The 22,549-nt window shown below is 33.7% G+C and overlaps 1 protein-coding gene across 18 annotated transcripts in view; it reads left to right on the forward strand.

Annotated features, from left to right (window-relative positions):
* Positions 1 to 22,549, forward strand: part of nrxn1a (neurexin 1a) — a 317,361-nt gene that overhangs the window by 198,123 nt on the left and 96,689 nt on the right. For 11 of the 18 annotated variants that reach the window (XM_056468882.1, XM_056468890.1, XM_056468899.1 and 8 more), the window contains 4 exons: positions 1,385 to 1,507; positions 6,320 to 6,701; positions 6,792 to 6,982; positions 9,434 to 9,607. In XM_056468882.1, coding sequence (XP_056324857.1) covers positions 1,385 to 1,507; positions 6,320 to 6,701; positions 6,792 to 6,982; positions 9,434 to 9,607 — 870 coding nt within the window. Of the gene's footprint in view, positions 1 to 1,384; positions 1,508 to 6,319; positions 6,702 to 6,791; positions 6,983 to 9,433; positions 9,620 to 22,549 lie in introns of all 18 variants that reach the window. The other 7 variants (XM_056468880.1, XM_056468881.1, XM_056468889.1 and 4 more) reach the window with 1 other exon arrangement.

The following is a 22,549-nucleotide window of genomic DNA, read 5'->3' on the forward strand; positions in this document are numbered from 1 at the left end:
AAAGTTCACTCAAACATATATGAAGCACTTGAATGCATGTTTAAGTAGACAATTGTTGTGTACGTTATTATATGATCAAATACAAAAAACTTAGACACAATATGTGGAATGCAGAGTGGTAAATCTTACCACATACTGGCATTTTGTATATATATATATATATATATATATATATATATATATATATATATATATATATATATATATATATATATATATATATATATATGGTAATGGGCATTTTGTTCATTCATTTCAAAATCAGTTGCAACAGATTGACCAATCTGTGTGGAGCATTGGATTTCCGAATGGACGGGTTCTTTTGAAACTCTTGGAAAATTTGTCATATTCTCAAATTGTCAAATATTGGGAACATGTCAATCAATATTTTTGGGCCTTAATGCATGGTAAACTTGTGACCTTCAAAACAAATCAAGAACACTTTCTGTCTTATCATAGGGGCTGTTTAATGGTTCTGCCACTTAGCGTTTCCTCTCAGATTCCTTCAGAGGGCACCGTCGAGCAGTATGAAAGCGTACGTGCTGCTGCTTTTCTTTCCGTCAGAGCTGGCTCATGGCCGGCTGATCTGGATTCATAGTAATTGAGAGTGGGGAGGGATAGAAAATCGATTGGGAGCCTGGCAGTTCTTTAATGGCAACTCCTTTTACCTGTTATCAAGTGAGATGAGCTGCAGGGGCCCCTGACAATGACACGCTGCCCTCTTAGCAGCAGTCTGACTGATTAGAAGAGACAACGACGTGTCAAAGAGAGCCCGATCGGCTGAAATCACAAAGCCTGCAGGCTCCTCTTCACACGCTCTGATCATCTAGTGGAAGCTCGATTGGAGCGTGGAGGTCCGGGGGTCCCGTTGAACTCGCCGCACGTGCGTACGGGATAAGGGGGAGGCTCTACAGGCGAGAAATTGCTTTCCCGAATAGAGTTTACAGTCTGTAGGTTTTTGAATGTGCTTCCTAAACCACTCAGGAATTGTAAGGACGTGAGACGCATATATGCAGCTGACTGAAATACGCAGGTTGCTTCCCTGAAGAAGAGACTTTGTTTAAAACAGTTGCATGGCTCCATCTAGTGGCGGAAGGTGGATAAATCTGTAACAATTAGAGTTTGTTTAGGCTTTAGGTGAGACGGAATTCATAACAGGGTAGAGTTTAGCAAGAAGTAGGGACGTTTATAGATTTAAGTGTGTGAATGTGATGTGTGACAGTGTCATTTTCTTTCGCTGTTTCTCTTTTCTTTCTCTACATGGATATCAGTCATATCTCTGCACCCCTTTTTTTAGTTGATCCCTTTTCACAACTCCTCTGTCTCTCTCTCGCTCTCACTCGCTCTGCCCTCTGTGTTAACCGCTGTGTGGGACATGTTATAGGTAAAGGTCCAGAGACCATATTTGCGGGCCAGAACTTGAATGACAACGAATGGCACACAGTTCGTGTCGTCAGAAGAGGAAAAAGTCTGAAGCTGATGGTGGATGACCTGCAGCCCTCTGAAGGTACAGCATTTTCTTGAGTATTATACCTCATACACCAAAATGTGAATTTTAAGACACATGGCATTACTGTGTGATTTTATATTTTACTCATGCTTTTTTTTTTTTTTTTTAAATTATTACGTCATTTTAACATAAAATTCAAGACTGCTTTGGCAAATTAAATTTGTAAAAAATCATTTTTAACTTGCCATTTGAAAATCTGTATATATTGTTGAATTTTATGTAAATGTTTATGTGCTTTCACTCAAAAGGTTGTCATTTTAAGACTTGCTTGGTGAAAAATGCAGGAAAAACTATTTTTTTTAAGTTTTTATTGTTTAAAGTAAATTATTCTTATACAAAACCTATTTTTTAATCATGATCCCAGCAGGCACAAGACATCAACATGACATCAGATTGACATTGTACCCCAATGTTGTGGGATGTTGCATTTTGTTTGGAAATGAAAGCCAGGTTGACGCCAGAACCCGACATCAGGCGGATGTCAATGTCCAACGTCGGACAGACATTGCATTTTGGTTACTTTCCAATGCAACCTAAAAACAACAAAATATCAAAGTCTAATGATGTTGTACAGCTTGACGTTGTGTAAAGTTACCAGTATGATGTCTATCAGATGTTGGATTTTGGTTGCCATACCTGATTAATTAATGTCAGTATTTGACGTCAATATGACGTTGGTTTAAGATGCTGGCTCGACGTTGGATGTTGGTTACTTTCCGACACAACCTAAAATCAACAAAATATCAACGTCATTTCACATCCTTATTGGACATCAAGATAAATATCAATGTCATTTAACATCGTTATTGAATGTCAAAATAAATATCAATTTCATTTAACGTCATTGTTTGTTGTCAAAATAAATATAAACATCATTTCACAATCTTTTTGGACATTAAAATAAATATCAACGTCTTTTTATGTCGTTATTAGACGTCAAAATAAATATCAACGTCATTTTACGTCGTTATTGGATGTCAAAATAAATATCAATGTTATTGGACATCAAAACAATTATCAACATCATTTCCCGTCAATATTGGCCATCAAAATATATATCAACGTCATTTCACGTCATTATTGTATGTCAAAATAAATATCAACGTCATTTCACATCGTTATTGAATGAAAACATTTATATCAACGTCATTTCACGTCGTTATTGGACGTCAAAATAAATATCAACGTCATTTCACATCGTTATTGGATGTAAAAAAATATCAACGTCATTTCACGTCGTTATTGGACGTCAAAATAAATATCAACGTCATTTCACGTCGTTATTGGATGTCAAAATAAATATCAACGTCATTTCATGTCGTTACTGGATGACAAAATATATTTCAACGTCATTTCATGTTGTTACTGGATGATAAAATATATATCAACGTCATTTCACGTCGTTATTCAATGAAAAAATTTATATCAACTCTCATTTCATGTCGTTATTGGAAGTCAAAATAATTATCAACATCGTTATCGGACGTCAAAATAATTATCAACGTCATTTCACATCGTTATTGTATGTAAAAAAATATCAACGTCGTTATTGGACGTCAAAATAAATATCAACGTCATTTCACGTCGTTATTGGACGTCAAAATAACCGGCCTCACAGTCCAGTGAATGTCAGTGCCGTCACTTATTGTTCCGCGATTGGTAAATGTAGCTTTGTGGACGCTACTGTGCTACTTGACTAATAAAATAGCTTAGCTACTGAAAAGCTATTTGATTTAGAAAGTAGCGACGCTACGCTACTGAGAAATGTAGTTAAGCTAGTAGCGTCACTACTTGTAGCGACGCTACTGCCCAACACTGGATGCTGGTGACCTAAATATAACCTAATATTAATGTCTTGCAATGTGTGTCTGCTGGGATCCTTTAGAAGTCATTTTATTTTGGTGGTCATAAAAGATTTATTACTTTTGTCAATGTTGAAAACATAATAGTTTTATGGAACAGATTTGCTTTTTTCTTGATTATTTTATAACAGTTGTTTTAAAACATTTTGCCTGTAACAAATTTTTCACAATAATGTAAAGGTCTTTACTGTAAGTTTTGATGAATTGCAGAATTAATTTCTTTTAAAAATACCCATAATAAGTATATTATGCATATGACAAAATGTTATTAGTTTTTCATTAAAATAATTATAAAATAGTTCCTGTATACAGATCAATAAAAGCAAGAAAACAAATGCAAATTATTTCAAACTTTGAATTCACAGGTAACTAAAATACAAATACAAGGGAGCAAAAGAACATTTTAAACTCCATTATAGGACATAAAAATCATCTGTAGTTGTAATATTAATCTGAGGGGCATGTATAATTAGAATCATAATTATTACCTTAAAGTAATGATCATCGTTTGTACACTTTGCTAATGGTCTTGTGAAAAGGCCATTCACTTACTTTCCACTAGTGTTCCCTTAGTGCTCCTCAAGGGCACGAAAACACCTATTTGCAATTTGCTCACTAAAAGTAGTGTCACATGAAAGTGTCCCACAACGCAGTACAATCATCTTTAGTTCTTGCTGAACTTACTGGTGTGTATTGGACACTTTGAAATACACTTGGTATTTCATTTTAATGCTGATGCATTCGGAGGCCAGACCACTGAGGGAATACATTATACTCACATAACCTTACTGATTTTAGAGTGAACGAACTTCCTCTTGGGAAGCTTTAAAAGAGGTTTTTAAAATATTTAAGGGCTTCTGTCTCTCCCAACGGATCGCAGCAAGATGAAGTTAACCTTTTTTCCCCCTTCAAATTCCTTAAAATACTTCAAACGTTCATCCAACTGTTGATGCTTTCGTGTTTTCTAGTTTTCAGCGTTTATTAAAAATCTTGCTGCAGTAAATTTGACATCACCCTGTTTAAAATAGAATATTGTGTGTGAACGTTAGTGATGGCTTTATTCAATATGCTGCTTAATAAAGCTTTGAAACCTCTTTTATTTTTTATAAGTGCTTCGAAGTGCATATCAAACTACCAAAGACATGTAATTTCGAATCTTGGATCAGTGTTATGGGTTTGTAGACGTTTAATGAGACATTTGTAAAGTAAAACAAGTTAATACTAGTTAATAGTATTAAATTCACAGCAAAAACTGCTTTTCTTCAGTTTTTTTTCTGGTTTCTAGTCCAAAAATCGAATCGAGAAGCATATTTTCAGAATTAATAAATCAAAATTAAGTGTATTTATTTATTTATTTATTTTTTCTTAAAACAAGGAAAATAATCCAACAATAGGGTAAGAAAAATAATCTTATTTCAAACCGAAAACAAAACATTGAAAAACCCACTTAATTTTGATTTAATTATTTCTGAAAACAAAACAATATTTTGGGGTGGTGCGGTGGCTCAGTGGTTAACGCTGTTAAAGCTAGAAGGTCGCTGGTACGAGTCCCAGCTGGGCCAGTTGGCATTTTTGTGTGGTGTTTGCATGTTCTTTCCGTGACTGTGTGGGTTTCCTCTGGTTTCCCCCACAGTCTAAAGACATGTGCTATATTGTAGGTGAATTAGATTACCTAAATTATGATGAAATTGGATGAACTAAATGAATGTTTGGGAATGTGAGAGAGTATGGGTGTTTCCCAGTACTGGGTTGCGGCTGGAAGGGCATCTGCTGCTTAAAAACATATGCTGGAATAATTGGCACATAAGTTACCGTTTTAATTAGCCTTAGCATAGCATATTTTATTGAGATTTGGGTGCCCTTCCATTTTGAATGACGTAAATCAAACAGTTTAGATCATCTACGCTTGTTAGCAGTCCAAGGTTAAATAAAGAATTTAAAGTTTACATTTGGTATTTTCTTTGCTCAATCAATGTAACATCCGCAAATGCCAATATTTCATGAATTTGAGGAGCAGAGAAAAGTTTTTAGCCTTGCGTTCGCTGTTAAGTCAAAGCCAATACTGTTTAATTAGCCTTAGCGTAGCATCTTCTATTGAGATTTTGAAGCCCTTTCTCCATTTAGAATGTAGTGTATCAAACAAAATGAATGATACTAATACCTAAGCTTGTTAGCAATCCAAGGGTAAATTTAAGAACTGAATATTTAAATAAACAAACCATTTACTTTATCAAAAATATCTGTAAATGCTAATATTTCATGGAGCAGAGAAAATTGTTTAGCTTTGCATTTGCTGTTTAGCCATAACCTATACTGTCTTAAATAGCCTTTATAGCGTAGCATCTTTTATTGAGCTTTAGGTGCCCTACCTCCATTTTTAATGAAGTACATCAAACAGTTTGGGTCCTTTTAAGCTGGTTAGCATTCCAAGGGTAAATAAAGAACTGAATCTTTACGATAAGCATTTTCTTTGATCAATAAATACCTGTAAATGCTAATATTTAATGATCTTGAGGAGCAGAAGTTTTTGCATTTGCTGTTTAGCCATAGCCAATACTGTTTTAATTTGCCTTAGCATAGCATCTTTTATTAAGATTTTGACCAAATGTATTCATAGACAGGAAAATCTATGGAAAAGGACCCATGTTGCTATAGTAAACTGTTTAACCTCCAATTAACACCGAACACAAACATCCCTCAGAAAGTTGCTAGTCAAAAAACTTCACCTCCATTTCAGTTTGATTTAGCTCTAATTTTGATCATACAAGTCCCTAACCACATGTAAAGCCATCCTACATGGTGGTAAATGATTTTAAAAAGTTTTTAGTTTCTCATTTGACAAGCGAGGTCTCTGTGCTGTCTTATGTTGACATTTAGGACAAGGCCTTTGTTTTGGCACCTCCCCCTTCTTACATTAAATCTGTTTTCGATTATTCATTCTGGTAAGGTCAAATCACTGGAGACCACACGCAGCTGGAGTTCCACAATGTGGAAACGGGCATCGTTACAGAGAAGCGCTACATGCCCGCTGTGCCCTCCAACTTCATCGGACACCTGCAGGGTCTGTCCTTCAATGGCATGTCCTACATTGACTTGTGCAAGAACGGCGATATCGACTACTGTGAACTGAACGCCATGATCGGCTACAGGAGCATTGTGGCAGACCCGGTGACCTTCAAGTCTCGCTCCAGCTATGTGACTTTGCCCACCCTGCAGGCCTACTATTCCATGCACCTCTTCTTCCAGTTTAAGACCACTTCTCCAGATGGGCTCATCCTGTACAACCGAGGAGATGGCAATGACTTTATAGTTGTAGAGCTGGTTAAAGGGTGAGCTATTTTAGCTTCTTTTTTTTTTTAATTGAGAATATGTGTTGATTGTGGTATTTGCTAATTGTTTTCGTCACTATTTGTATGCAGATATCTCCACTACGTGTCGGATCTGGGAAATGGAGCTCATCTCATCAAAGGCAATTCCAACACACCGCTGAATGACAATCACTGGCACAACGTGATGATCTCACGAGATACAAACAACCTCCATACTGTCAAAATAGACACCAAAATCACCACACAGACTACCATGGGAGCCAAGAACCTGGATCTGAAAGGTAAACGTGGTATTCTTTTTTTAATCGGAATTGTTGCAATTGATTGTTTTAGCTGAAACTAGCCCCACAGATGGGATTTGATTTTATGTAAATCATGTTTACTGTTGAAATTTTGAATTAAAGAAATTATTATATTATATTAGATTAGATTAGATTAGATTAAAGCCATTCCTATCAAGACACCAATTTGAAACTGTAATCCATGCCTTTGTCACTACTGGCCTGGATTACTGTAACTCACTTTACATAGAGATAAGTGGGTCTTCTGTGGCTCGTGTACAGTTGGTGCAGAATGATGCTGCACTTCTTTTAACAGGGAGTCGTAAGTTTGAGCATATCACTCCGTTTTTATCCACACTGTTTACCTGTACAATATAGAATTCATTTGAAAGTATTTTGTTTGTCTTTAGATCCTTAAATAGTTTTGCCCCACACTACATATCTGAACTGCTATACCCCTACATACCGTCACCTGCTCTTAGATGAGCAGATCAGTGGCTTCTTCGAGTCCCAAAAACCAGACCCAAGCTTAGAGGTGACCGTGCATTTGCGGTGACTGCCTCAAGAATGCCCTACATCAGGCAGGCCCCTTTGCTGTTTCTGTTTAAATCACATCTCAAAAACGATGCTTTCACAATTGCCTTTGTCACCTGATCTGATATCTGTCAGACAGTATATATGTAAGCCTTACACGTGCAGTTGTTTTACTACTTGAGATGTATACTATGTGTTGTGTGGTTAGTGTTTTAATTTTCATTGTACTGTTCAGCACTGTGGTTTGCTGCTCGGTGGTTGTAAAATGTTCTATAAATAAAGTTGAATGAATTCTACACAACTGTTCAGGGTCATAAAAAAAGGCAGAAAAAAATATCATGTATATATGGAATTTCTTGTGTTTTAAAGAGGTCTCTTATACCTACCAAGGCTGAACTAAATTACTAACATGGTTTAATAAGTGAAATAATATTACATTTTTAAATAATTGATTTAAAGGTATTTTAAAATGTAAATTATTACTACTGTAGTGTTTGGAAGTTAGTATGTGTTTAGTTTTTCAAATTTCATATACAGTTGAAGTTAGAATTATTAGCCCCCTAAATTGTTAGCCCCCGGCCCCCACCCGTTTATTGTTTCCCCCAATTAATGGAGAGAAGATTTTTTTAGCACATTTCTAAACATAATAGTTTTAATAACTTATTTCTAATAACAGATTTATTTTATTTTTACCATGATGACAGTAAGTAATATTTTACTAGATAAACTTCAAGACGCTTCTATACAGCTTAAAGTGACATTTAAAGGCTAATGGAGCTAATAATATGCCAAAACAATCTGAATTTGAATTGTATTCATTTAAAGTAATGACAATTGTAATTTAATAAATCTGAATTTTTATATACTGTTAAAAATTGTTCTGAATTTGAATTTCTTAATTTGAATCTGAATTTCTTAATTTATGAATCTCTGTGATTTGCAGCTTTGTTCACGATCTGAATTTCTGATTTTGAATTTTAGGATATTGAATTTGATGTTCTTATTTTCTTCATCTTTGAAATTTGAAACTGTATTTTTACAAACTGGATATGTGCAGTCTATGAATTCAGAACACAAAAAATGTCTAAATTGAAAATACGTCTATAAACAATTCAGCCTTGAAAAATTCTGCTCTCTTTAATTTCAGATGTTCAATATTCAAGTTAAGAAATTCAAAATAAGAAATTTACATTTTAAAACATTTTTTAACGGCATAAAAAAATTCAGATTTATTAAATTACAATTGTCAATAATTCAAATTAACACAATTCAAATTCAAGATTGAACTCTTGAACACACAAGTTTTGGCATATTATTAGCTCCATAGTTAATTAGGTTAACTAGGCAGGTTAGGGTAATTAGGCACGTTATTGTATAATGATGGTTTGTTCTGTAGATCTGAAAAAATACAGCTTAACGGGGCTAATAATTTTGACCCTAAAAACCATTAAAAACTGCTTTTATTCTAGCTGAAATAAAACAAATAAGACTTTCTCCAGAAGAACAAATATTATCAGACACACTGTGAAAATGTCCTTGCTCTGTTAAACATCATTTGGTAAATATTTAAAAAAGAATATTTAATAAAAATATGCAAAAAGGGCTAATAATTCTAACTTAAACTGTATATATGATATTTCATCACTTTGATTCATACATTCAGAAGAACATTTGTAAAATGAATATTTTTACTGTCAATTTAATGCGTATTTGATCAATAAAATAATACCAATCAATAAAATAATAATAATAATCCTTACCTAAAACTTGAATGTTTGTGCATAATGTTGTGAACTGTAATAAACAATCGCACCACCAGGTGGCAGTGGTGTACCTTGTATTTACATAACATGCTCCCTTGATGGTTATATTGAAAAGGCACTTTCAGTCAGAGCATGAATTTTGCTGTCTCTACAGGTGATCTGTATGTTGGAGGCGTGGCTAAAGAGATGTATAAGGACTTGCCAAAGCTGGTGCATTCAAAAGAGGGCTTCCAGGGCTGCCTGGCATCTGTGGACCTGAACGGCCGCTTGCCAGACCTGCAGTCAGACGCACTGTCCACCGCCGGCCAGGTGGAGAGAGGCTGCGAAGGTGAGGAAAACGGTATGAATGGCGCATATATACACCGGGTTGGCTTAGCGCGGTCCTTCAGTCTCCAAAGCCCCGTCTCATCTCATGCACACCTGCTCATCCTTTCTGCTTCTTGTTCTCTTCACTATCTGTTTTGTGTCTTCATGCTGGGCCAAATTTAAGCAGTTTTCAGGCTTCCATGTTCTTTTTTTGCCTCTGCTGGAAATGAATAGTAGGGATGAAGGATCGATGTCAAAAGATCTTAGGTTTTTTATTTTTTTTAAAGCTGTAACTTTGAGGAAGCTGAAAATATGAGAGGAAAGAGATTTGTTACTGTCAGTTTGTTAATGCAATGTAGTGTTTAGTGATAATATTAATTAGGCCTTCTAAAGTAAAGCAAAATCTGTTTTTTTTTTGTTTTTTTTTTGTCATTGAAGATCAGAAAGATATCATAAAAGCAAAACATCAGTGGTATTGACGTAATTGAGACTGCTATGAGAGGCTAGCGAAAGTATGCTACTTTTTTTCCGTTCTAAAAGATGAATCGAATACATTAAAATGGAATGCAATGCATTCATTATTAAAACGAAAGCCAGTTTAAAAGTGGAATGCTAGAAGAATCATGAGATTCAGCGAACATGCTTATTGAAAGCGATGTTTCAGATGTGTAGTATTACATAAACGATTTTAATATTGCAGTAGCAAGATTTAAGCTAATTAAGTTACAGTACAATACAAATATTCAGGGTGAGCTTGATGTTTGTTTGTTAGATATTTCAAACAATGCAGCTCGTTTGAATGTTCGAAATCTTGAAAACAAACAAAATCAAAACGCAAATATATTAAACAGCTTTGCAACATTCATAATTATATGAAATGTGTATTGAGCATCTAAACACATAATAATTTTTGAGGAATCATGTATACAGTGAATACTAGAGTAATGATGCTGACAGTTCAGCTTTGCCATCTCAAATTAGTTCTATTTTAAAATATATTAACAAAGAAAACATGCTTATATTCTGTAAATGTAGATGAAACAAAAGCTGCTGTTATTTCTAAAACATAAACATTTTAGCCTTAATACAGGCTAACAGTAACCATAATGCTAAATATAAACATTTTATTTACACTTCCAGAAATAATTTAGTTTGAAAGTATGTGAAAATAAATGAAAATATAGTGTATATGGTGCAGAGTTTTAAGAGTATCCAGTTGAAAAAGAGTCAATGATATTTACTATGAAGCAAACCATATTTGTTTTTAGGGTATGTTTGCACTTGTAGTTCACACTTGTTGGGTAAGTTCACACTTTTAGTAACAACAAAGTCAATTACACATTTAGACCTGATTCACTTAGCAGGGGGGAAAGTGTGAGCATGCTTTATCAGCTGAAAGTCTTGAGCTTATATTGAACATGTATAAAGGAATCAAATAAGTACCACTTATCCCTCAGTGTCTCTCTCTTTCTCTCTCTCTCTTACACACACACACACACACACACACACACACGAAGATCTGCAGGATGTAGATGCATTTCTAACACTTCTTTTGAACTGTAATAAGATGACTAAGATGGAGAAAAGAAAACAAGAATGCTTGTGTGCATGTCCTGTTTTTGGTCCATTAAGATGTATTTGGTCCATGTTTCATTCACTGTATATTTCAAACAGACCACACCAGAGTATGTTTGAAAGTGGACAATCTGTTTTAGCTGTCTTGGTCCGCTTGTTTGGTACTCACTAAGTTTCAGATGGTAGAGTTTACACCTATTCAAATAAACTGCACTAAAACAGCAACTGCTCCATTGTTTAGTTTTATAAAAACCGTACCTACCAAGTGTGAACACACCCTAAGTAATTCCATTTTAGGATTAGATGGTACCGATCAACAGTGGAGCTGTGCAATATATCTAAAAAAAAAACTATTATTATTGTTGAGAAGTGCAATGAATTAAATACAGTTTCTGTGCTGCATGGATAGGTTGTTTATCCACATCCGACCAATCAGATGGGGCCTTTCCTCACCTCTCCAATAAAAAAGATATTTGGAAGAATGCTGAATTTGCTGTTAGCTGAATCTAGACCTTAAAAATAATACAAATTCCGGGAGACGAGAGGGAAATGACAACAGCCAACAAGAATCAGATTTTCCGCCAAGTTTTTCAGTCATTCGTGGTGTTTTAAAGTCTAAAATTTTTAATTTAATTAGCTCTGTTATATTACTATCGGTATCAGAAAGAGCTTTATTGCCAGGTATGTTCACACATATAATGGAATTTGTTTTTGTGACAGAGCTTCTACCGTGCACAGAATTACAGAGACAGGATAAAAAACAGATAGTATATTTAAAAACAGAAGTAAGTATTTTATATCTATTACCTATTTATTTTACTATGATCATCACATAAAAAATCTTATTTTAATTGCTAATAAAATAGTTTTTTTTAAGTTCGCTATATCGTATTAAACCTCGTTATCGCAACACTCAAAATTGTTTTAAACCTCCATGAGTTTCTTGTTGAAGAAAAAGAGAAGGTATTTGGAAGAATGATGATTTTTGGCCCCCGTTTACGTCCATAGGTGCTGTTAGGTGAACCTAAAGCTGAAAATAAATACTAATTCTGGTCAACAGCCAATAAAAATCAGTTGTCTTTCGTACTGTTTTAAAGTCTAAAAAAAAAAAAATTTAGATTTAATTAACTACTATTTTATATCTATTTAAAAAAAATATATATATATTTTTTTTTTGACATTATTTGACAGGACAGAAGTTTTGACAGGAAGTGAAGTGGGAGAGAAAGGGGGTTAGGATCGGGAAAGGTCCACAAGGTCAGATTCGAACTCAGGACGCCTGGAGCGCTTCCGCACCATATGTCAGCGCACTAACCATTGGGCTTATGCGCCGACTATTTTATTTCTATTACCTGTTTATTTTAGTATGATCATCACATAAAAATTCTTATTTTAATTTTTAAAGTTAAATTTTAAAAGTTACATCATAAGAAATATCATTATCGCAACACTCAACAACAAAATAGTTTCAAACCATTATAAGTGTTGTTCTTCTGTTTAAGACAAAAGAAGATATTTGGAAGAATGCTAGTTTTTGGCACCCATTTACATTCAAAGTGTGTTGTTAAATGAACCTAGAGCTGAAAATAAATCCTAATTCCAGGAGATGAGAGAGAAAAACAGCCAATGAGAGAGAATAAGACAAAATAAGAGACAACAGCCATTAAGAATCTAATTTTCGGCCAAGGTTTTTAATAATTTGTGGTGTTTTAAAGTCTAAATATTTTGTTTTTATTTTAGTATGATTTATTTTAGTATGATAGTGTTTGTTAAATTAGTTATATCGTAAAAAATGACGTTATCACTCAACAACAATATTGCATATCACATTTTCCCAGCATCATGCAGCCCTACTGAATAGTGTCCTGTTTATTTTTCTTCTCATGTCTGTTCCTGACTGACTCTCTCTCATCATCTCTAACTCCACTTCTCTTCTCCCCTGCGTCTCTGTCTGCTTTCTGTATTTCTTTACATTTTGAACCACTTGATTTGATATAATCACAAACATTCCAGTGCCTCTACTAACATCTTATATTTTTTTGTTTTGTTGTTTCTTTTTCGTTTTGCTGACAAAAGTTGCATTGCTGAAAGCTGACTTGCAAGGTAGATAGTCATATGTGTGTCTTAACCGATGCCCCTCTTCCCCTGACTGTGAGCGTCTGATGTCGTAGATAACGTTTTTGCCCAGCAGCCGGTCTAGTAACTCCATCACCGTACAGTAAATACAAGCACCGTCCACACACCTTGTATTTACAACCTCCCGGTCTTAAAATGTCTCCGAGTGTCCTGTGTCATAGTTTTCCCTCACTTTCCCGCCACTTCTCTTTTCATTGGAGCGTACATCTGTTCTGTTGTTAATGGAGGCATGTGTCCCCCCTCCTGTCCTCTGACAGTGACCCCCCCCCACCCACTGCATGCAGTCCAGGGCTTGACGCTTACAAGTTGAAAAGTTTCCAAATTTAGAAGTGCATTAAAAAACTAAGGGGAAAAGTGGAATTTTAGTTATTCCTTTCGTAAAGTAATTAAATGGAGACATTTACAAACAATATCCTTCATTAGAATTTTAATTGTGCTACTGTATTGAATAATGATGCAAGAATGTGTGCATATTAATGTATGTATCTGTATGTGTTGTGTATACTGTTGAAATCAGAATTATCTGTAATTATCTGCCCCCCTTTGTCAAACATAATTTGGGAAATATTTAAAAAAGAAAAAAAAAATTCGGAGCAGGGAAATTTTCACAGTATGTCTTATAATATTTTTTCCTCTGGAGAAAGTCTTATTTGTTTTATTTCGGCTAGAATAAAAGCAGTTTTTAATTTTTTAAAAGCCATTTTAAGGTCAAAATTATTAGCCCCTTTTAGCTATTTATTTTTTCGATAGTCTGCAGAACAAACCAATCGTTATAGAATAACTTGCCTAATTACCCTAACCTGCCTAGTTAACCTAATTAATCTAGTTAAGCCTTTAAATGTCTCTTAAGCTGTATAGAAGTGTCTTGAAATGTATCTAGTCAAATATTAATTACCTTTCCCAGTGATTGGTTGCAGCTGGAAGGGCATCCGCTGGGTAAAACATATGCTGGATCAGTTGGCGGTTCATTACGCTGTGGTGACCCCTGATTAATAAAGGGACTATAAACCGAAATAAAAATGAATGAATGAATATTATTTACTGTCATCATGGCAAAGATAAAATTAATCAGTTATTAGAAATGAGTTATTAAAACTATTATGTTTAGAAATGTGTTGAGAAAATCTTCTCTCCGTTAAACAAATTGGGGGGAAAAAATAAACAGGGGGGCTAATAATTCAGCAGGGTTTAATAATTCTGACTTCAACTGTACATATACATATATAGAAAAAGTTAAGAAATGACTTGGTTATTTTCAGTTTCACTGGATTTGTTTTTTAGTAAAATGTTAACATTTATATTGTAATCGTCTGATAACAAAAAAATTGTCATTTAGGACACTTTTATTTATTTAAAAAAAAAAATTATTTATCAAAAATAAGTCCATGTTATTGCATCATATATTGATTTTTTTTTTTACTTTTTTAAAGTTAAAATATTGTAAAGTTAAGAATAAAAAAAACTGCAAAAATCAGTCCAAGGCACTCAAAAATGTGGAGAGAATATATATTTTTTAAATGTATATATGTAAATGACATGTTTTGCAGTGTAACAAACTCTTCCTACAAATTTTATCAGATCAAATCCATGTTCCATTACTTTAATCCAAAGGCCTTCGTGATGTTACATTGTAAAGACCTAGAGTTTTAGTCAAAGAGCTTGTCCGTGGTGGACTGGCAAAGTTTAGTGTTTTGCAATATGGAAGAAGTACTTATAACTCAGCCACACAATGTCCGAGCTGCCTGAAAGTTCACAGGTTTGATGAGATTTCTCTCCTGCAGGCCCGTAGCCAGGGGGGGTATGGGTGGTTCAAAAAACCCACCCCTCACTGACAAAGGTTCAGAATTTGTCCCATTCATAAGCTCATTTGTTCTAATTTGACTGCCATCATAAAAAGTGAAAATAATCCATCGAAAAAGGCTTTAAGACCAAGTGGAATCCTCTGTTGGCTGCCGCTTCTGTGAGAATTTAGCTAATCAGTTTTGGCATATGCAAATAATTATTTACAACATAGGCTCATTCTGAAAACGTACCCCTATTTACATTTCTGGAGATCGCAAATTATGTAGCCAGAAGAACATACTGTAAAGCTTTTATTTATGAGTTCAACATCCAGCTGTGCAAGAAAACATACAATCTGACCTAAGTGAAGCAATCTTTCCCTACTGTACTGTTTTTAAATGGAGAAAACATTTTACAAATAACAATTATTCTAAAATTGAATACTAATTAGGCTATTCTTGTTATCCATTAATTTTCAAATGTACTTTTTATGAGAGAGGCTAAAAGAATCGTCAAGATCTACATTATTCTTCATTCATTCATTCATTCATTTTCTCTTCGGCTTAGTCCCTTTATTAATCTGGGGTCGCCACAGTGCAATGAACCGCCAATACATTACATTATTATTATTATTATGTTTATATTATTCAAATGGACAAATTCTGATTGAGGAAAGTCTTATGTACTGGCCAGTTTGTTATTTGCCTAAAAAAGGACAATAGGCTACAGTTTTTAATTAAAACTTAATTCCTAACAGATTCCTAATGTAATAAATTTCTTATGTAATAATTTTGTATGTTAAAAAATAGGATTTATTCATATTTCTTTATTCTAAAGCTTTAGGACATATCTTTGATACATCAAAAAGAGGGGTTATGATGACCATCTGACAAGCTAATCCAGCTAATACATTTTAAACATACACATGAATATATATTGTAAATCCAGAGTAACTGTTTTTTTTTTTTTTTAAGTGGTCTCTCTTTTTATTGCTGGGTATAATGCAGATACTAGTAAAATCAATATTAAATTATAATTAATAGCACATATGAGTTTTTGTTGAAGCAAATCCCAGATAATAAGAATAATAATGATATTATCTGCAAAATATCTTAAAAAAAAATCAGGGGGGAAAACACCTTATTGCATATTGTGAAACTTTAAAGTTAAACACAAAAGAAGATATTTGTAATAATGCTGATTTCTGGTACCCATTGACTTCCATAGTAGGAAAAAAAATATTATGGAAGTCAGTATGTGCCAGCAATTAACTTTTATTTAAGAATTCTAAATTAGTTAGCTAGTTCTAAATTGCAAAGAGATGGTAAACCTGTTTTAAATTATAAACCTAGTAATGTCAGATAAAGGCGGTTAGATATTTTAACAATTAAGATCACACGATTTTAAAGGGATCGTTCACCCAAAAATGAAAATTACCTAATCATTTATTCTCCCTCATGTGGTTTTAAACCTGTAGAAGTTTCTTTCTTATGTTGAACACAAAGGAAGATATTTGGAAGAATGCTGATTTCTGATACCCATTGACTCCCATAGTAGGAACAAAAATACTATGGAAGTCAATGGGTGCCAGCAACCAACTTTTTTTTTTTTTTTTGTGTTCAACAGTAGATAGAAACTCAAATGAAAGGATAAAATACTTTTGAAATAGGTTTTGAACAAGTTGGAGTGTGAGGGAAATCTAATCCCAGATAAGAATAATTATAATAATAATAATATCATGTGCAAAATATCTTAAAAATGAACCGGGTAAAGCATTTTTAATGTGTTTTGGCATGACTGACTACACGATTTAATTATTTTAAAAGTGTTATGCTCATTGTGTTTATTAGTTGTGAAACTCTAAAGTTGAACACAAAAGAAGATATTTGGAAGAATGCTGATTATTTCTGGTACCCATTGACTTCAATAGTAGAAAAAAAATATTATGGAAGTCAATTTGTGCCAGCAACCGACTTTTATTTAAGAATTCTAAATTAGTGTAGTTAATTCTAAATTGCAAAGAGATGGTAAACCTGGTTTAAATTAAAAACCTAGTAATGCCAGATAAAATCGGTTAGATATTCTAACAAATAAGATCAATTTAGCAGTATAGATCACACTATTTTAAAGGGATAGTACACCCAAAAATAAAAATTACCTAATCATTTATTCTCCCTCATGTGGTTTTAAACCTGTAGGAGTTTCTTTCTTCTGTTGAACACAAAAGAAGATATTTGGAAGAATGCTGATTTCTGTTAACCATTGATTTCCATAGTATGAACAAAAAATGCTATGGAAGGCAATGGGTGCCAGCAACCAACATTTTTTTTTTTTTTAAATATCATCTTTTGTGTTCAACAGAAGATAGAAATAGGTTTTGAACAAGTGAAGTATGAGGGGGTAAAGCAGAAGTATATTTTTTGGGTGAACTATGACTTTAAGTTTCATAAGAAAGTCTCTGCCATATTCTACTTAATGCGTTTTACGCTTTGGACAAATGTTTTTTTAGTTGCAAATGCAAATGAAATGCTCACACTGTCGAACCCTGCAGTCTCAGCATCTTCCATTACACACACACACAAAAATCAACAGAAATAGTCTGTACCCTTTACACCCCGATAAGGGCCTTAAAACTAGATGGAATTTCCCAAGTGGTTTGGGAAACTCTCCTGCGAGTTGGAAGCCAGATTACTGCGCTCAGATATATAACACTTGCTTTGAGAGAAGCTCGTCGGGGGAGCGAAGCAAACCTCTGTTTCTCTGCCTGAGACTTTAAATGAGTCTCGCTCAGACAGATCAGGTAAGACAGGAGGAGCAGAGTCTCTCTCTCTCTTTTGCTCTCTCTGCCAGACTCGCTTCACTTCCGAGTCAAGTGGCCAAACCGCAAATGTGCGACTGATTGGCCAAATGGCTGAGTGATGGAGAGGAGGGAGCGTTTGAGGGCCAGGGGCCTGTTTTACATGCGGGCTGAAGTAATGAGAGAAATGAGAACAGAAGTGTTTCCGGGGGCTGTAATATGCCTGGCCCGTCGCCCCGTCGCTTCGCTTCTGTAGACCGAACACAAAATGAGCTGTTCCAGACGGCCCCCATTTATCTTACAACCCCGAGTCCCCAGGGAGTGCTGCTGCTTTAAACCCACCTCAGCAATACTAGGAGCAGATGTTATTATCACACGGGGGCCGCTATTATTACTGCAGCCAATACACTGCGCATTACCGCCAATGCTACTCTGTCTCACAGCCGCTGGTGCAGTGCTTGGATTGCACTTTAAAATCAAGTCGCCTGTTCACATTTAATGTCTTCATGAGTAATGAGATCGATTAAAGGCACACATTGTAATTTTGTTTTTAATCGGGTTAAAAGTTTGAAACTCAATGAAATGAATAGTAAAATCGTGTACGCTCACCTAAGCAGTAAAACTCCAGTTGCATTAGTTTTGATAGATTTATTTTACATGCGATATGTTGAATCAGTTAGCTTCCTGTTATTACTTTCCTTCAGAAATCAGGGTGTCTGTGGCCTCTTTAATGTCTTAAATTTCAAAAACAAATCTTAAATTCACTTAAATATTGTCTTGTAGGTCTTAAATTCTTTTAAACAAGTCTTAATTTTACACCGTTTATGTAAAGCTACTCAATCGATCCAACACGCACCCAATCACCAACAAATACATCTCAATAATAATTAATAGGATTAATATTTTTACCCACCTTTGCATGATCTAGTCAGTTTTAGATGCTTAGTTTAAAATTCATCATACATTCTCTTGTTTTATCCTTTAAAAATTGTTGCCAATTTCTGTTGCTCAAACAGTAACTACACTGTAAAACCCAAAAAGTAAGAGGTAACTCAAACCATTTGAGGAAACCGATTGCAACAAACCATTTAAGTTAAAAAAGAATCATAATGAGTACTGTGAACTTAATCCATTTGAGTAAATGAAGCAATTTGAGCACAGTAAAACCCGATAAATGTAGAACTCAAACCAACGGCGTAAAACCCAATAAGTTAGGGCAACTCAAACCGTTTGAGGAAACCGATTGTTACAAACCATTAGAGTTTAAAAACTAATCTATACGAGTACTGTGAACTTACTCCATTTAAGTTGAAGTAATGAGGTATTTAATTAACTTATTACCTTCAACACCGAGTTCAAAACTATTTTCGAATGAGTAGAATTAACTTTCAGTAAATTTTGAGTTAACTACACTGATTTCATTTGATAAAGTTTACGGTTGGGTTTTACAGTGTAGTAAACTAGTGCTAGCATCAACATCGGTTATGGATTCGATTCTCAGGGAATGTCTGAATTAATAAACCATACATTTTTAACTAAATGGATCTGCCAAACGTGTAAAATGCAAGTCCATGTCCACACTAAAAGGTTTAGCAAAACTCTGTGCACAACAGACTGTTATAATAGTTATGAATGGTTTCGTTTTTTTAATGTTGACAAAATGTATGTAAACAACTAGGGTCGACTTGTTTTGAAACATTGAGAAATTACTAATTATTATAGTTTTTTTGATGAGGCAAGTACATTTTTGTTTTTCCTGGGCCATTAAAAAAGCGTTTAGCCCTATTTAAGTCTGAAATTTAATTTTTCATGATCGTAAAAAGGTCTTTTGCCTTTCTGAAACCTGCAGAAACCCTGGAATTATGTTCAAATATGTGTACAGTATTTCTGCAATGAGTTGTACTTGCTGTTTTGTGTAATGCAGCACTACTGTTTATGAATTTGGGTTCATATTTTTCAAAAGTGACAGTAAAGCCTGATATACAGTTAAAATCAGAATTATTAAACCCCCTTTGATTTTTTTTTTTTTTTTTTTTTTTTTTTTAATTAATTTATTTATTTTTATTTATTTATTTATTTTTTTAATATTTCCCAAATGATGTTTAACAGAGCAAGGAAATTTTCACAGTATGTCTGATAATACTTTTCCTCTGGAAAAGATCTTTGTTTTTATTTCGGCTAGAATAAAAGCAGTTTTTAATAAAAAAAAAATGTTGAGCCCCTTCAAGCTATTTTTTTTTTTTTTTGATAGTATACAGAACAAACCATCATTTTACAATAACTTGCTTAATTACCCTATCCTGCCTAGTTAACCTAATTAACCTAGTTTAGCCTTTAAATGTCACTTTAAGCTGTATAGAAGTGTCTTGAAAAATATCTAGTCAAATATTATTTACTGTCATCATGGCAAAGATAAAATACATCAGTTATTAGAAATGAGTTATTAAAACCATTATGTTTAGAACTGTGTTGAGAAAATCTTTTTCTCTTTTCTCAGAAATTGGGGAAAGATAAGCAGGGGGCTATTCAGTATATTCAGGGGCTTTAATAATTCTGACTTCAACTGTATGTAAAATTATTTATTAGATTTACTCATTTCTTTTTAAGGTAACTGGTTACAAACAATGTGTTTGGGCTGAATTTAAACAAACAAATTAAGTTGAACATTACTAAATTGAATTCATGTACAGTTTACAACCAGTTACCTTTAAAAATGTAGTAAAATCAATTAGTAGTGTATTTATACACAATAAACAGTATAATAAATGCAAAATTATAGGTGCAAGCAGCACTTAAAGGAACATTTTTATCAATAAAATGGCTGATAAATCCCTAATACAACCTCTACCAAAATGATTTGGTTTAGCACTTTTTAATCACATGATCAATAGATGGCACTGTTAACAAACAAATGATTTATAAAGCTTTCTAAAGAATGTTTTGACTAATCAACTTTAATTCCATTGGTGTTTTTGTCAGCATGGCCTAAAGATGGGTTTTTGTGAAACAATCTCAGAGGAGTTCATAATATAATGCGATTTTTCGAAAAGTTTAAATTGGCAGAAAAAGATTCATGATGAAAAATTATGCCAAAGGACGCAATCATATCCAAGGAGCCAGGAAATCTAAATAAAAAAAAAATCTCAGGGTTCAAAAGTTATTAGCATAAAGATGAGTGCAAATTTGGACAGGTGGTGGCACTAGACATTTTGAGCTAGAGACTCCAGATTTGCTGTGGTTAATATGCAGGCTGTGCTCGATCTGTGTGCCAAATTTCATTACTTTGCCAAGAGCGAACTGTAGACTCAAAGCAGAGGAAGATCATCAATGTCCCTAGTTATTATGATAATATTAAGCATATATTTAACAATGATAACAATAAAACCATATCATATGTATAGTACTGTTTCATTATGTAAATGCAACTTTGGTCAGCATGAAAAACTCAAAATATATATAAAAATAATTTCTGACCCAACATTTTGTAATGTTCATATAAAGGTGTCAATATCAGTCATATAGGGCATTTACATCCTTAAAGGGATAGTTCACCCAAAACTGAAAATTCTTTCATCATTTACTCATCCTCTACTAATTCCAAACCTGTCTGTTTCTTTCTTCTGTTGAAAACAAAGATTGATATTCTGAGGAATGCTGGGAAAAGGTCTTCCATGGTATTTTGTTGTTGTTGTTGTTGTCCCTACTTTCCAAAATTCAGAATAGCCTGTCTTGTGTTCAACAGTAGAAAGGAATTCATTAAAGTTTACAACCACTTGAGTGTGTGTCAACGAATACGACATGTTCGTTTTGGGTGAACTATCCTATTAAAATAATATTACTGTATGTGAAAAGCAGTATTTTAAATGAGTTAAACATACAGAAGCATTCATACAAATGAAAAATGTGCTGGCCATTTACGCTATGCTATCATATTTGTAAATGGCAGGAAGCAGACGGAGCTGATGTCATGTATCATTGCCAAGATGCTCAATAGAATGAGTCAAGTTTGTATTTATACTACTACACATATGCATAATTATAGAATACCATTTTCAACGGTTATCTTGAATGCATTTATTCAAATCCAGTTCATACTCAGTACATGATTTTGGATTCAGTCTAATTTTTCAGTATAGCAAAAAAATAAATAAAACAAAAACGTATCCTAAATGTACAGTTGAAGTCAGAATTATTATTCTCCCTTTTGAATTTTTATTTATTTTTAAAATATTTTCCAAATGATGTTTAACAGAGCAAGGAAATTTTCACAGTATGTCTGATAATATTTTTCTTCTGGAGAAAGTCTTATTTGTTTTATTTCGGCTAGAATAAAAGCAGTTTTAAAATATTTTTAAAATTATTTTATGGTCAAAATTATTAGCCCCTTTAAGCATTTCTTTTCAATAGTCTACAGAACAAACCATCATTATACAATAACTTGCCCAATTACCCTAACCTGCCTAGTTAACCTAATTAACCTAGTTTAGCCTTTAAATGTCACTTTAAGCTGTATTGAAGTGTCTTGAAAAAGATCTAGTCAAATATTATTTACTGTCATCATGGCAAAGATAAAATAAATCAGTTATTAGAAATGAGTTATTAAAACTATTATGTTTAGAAATGTGTTGAAAAAGTCTCTCTCTTAAACAGAAATTGCGGGAAAAAAATAAACAG

The sequence above is a fragment of the Danio aesculapii genome, chromosome 12 (assembly GCF_903798145.1).
Source record: "Danio aesculapii chromosome 12, fDanAes4.1, whole genome shotgun sequence".
Taxonomy (NCBI): Eukaryota; Metazoa; Chordata; class Actinopteri; order Cypriniformes; family Danionidae; genus Danio; species Danio aesculapii.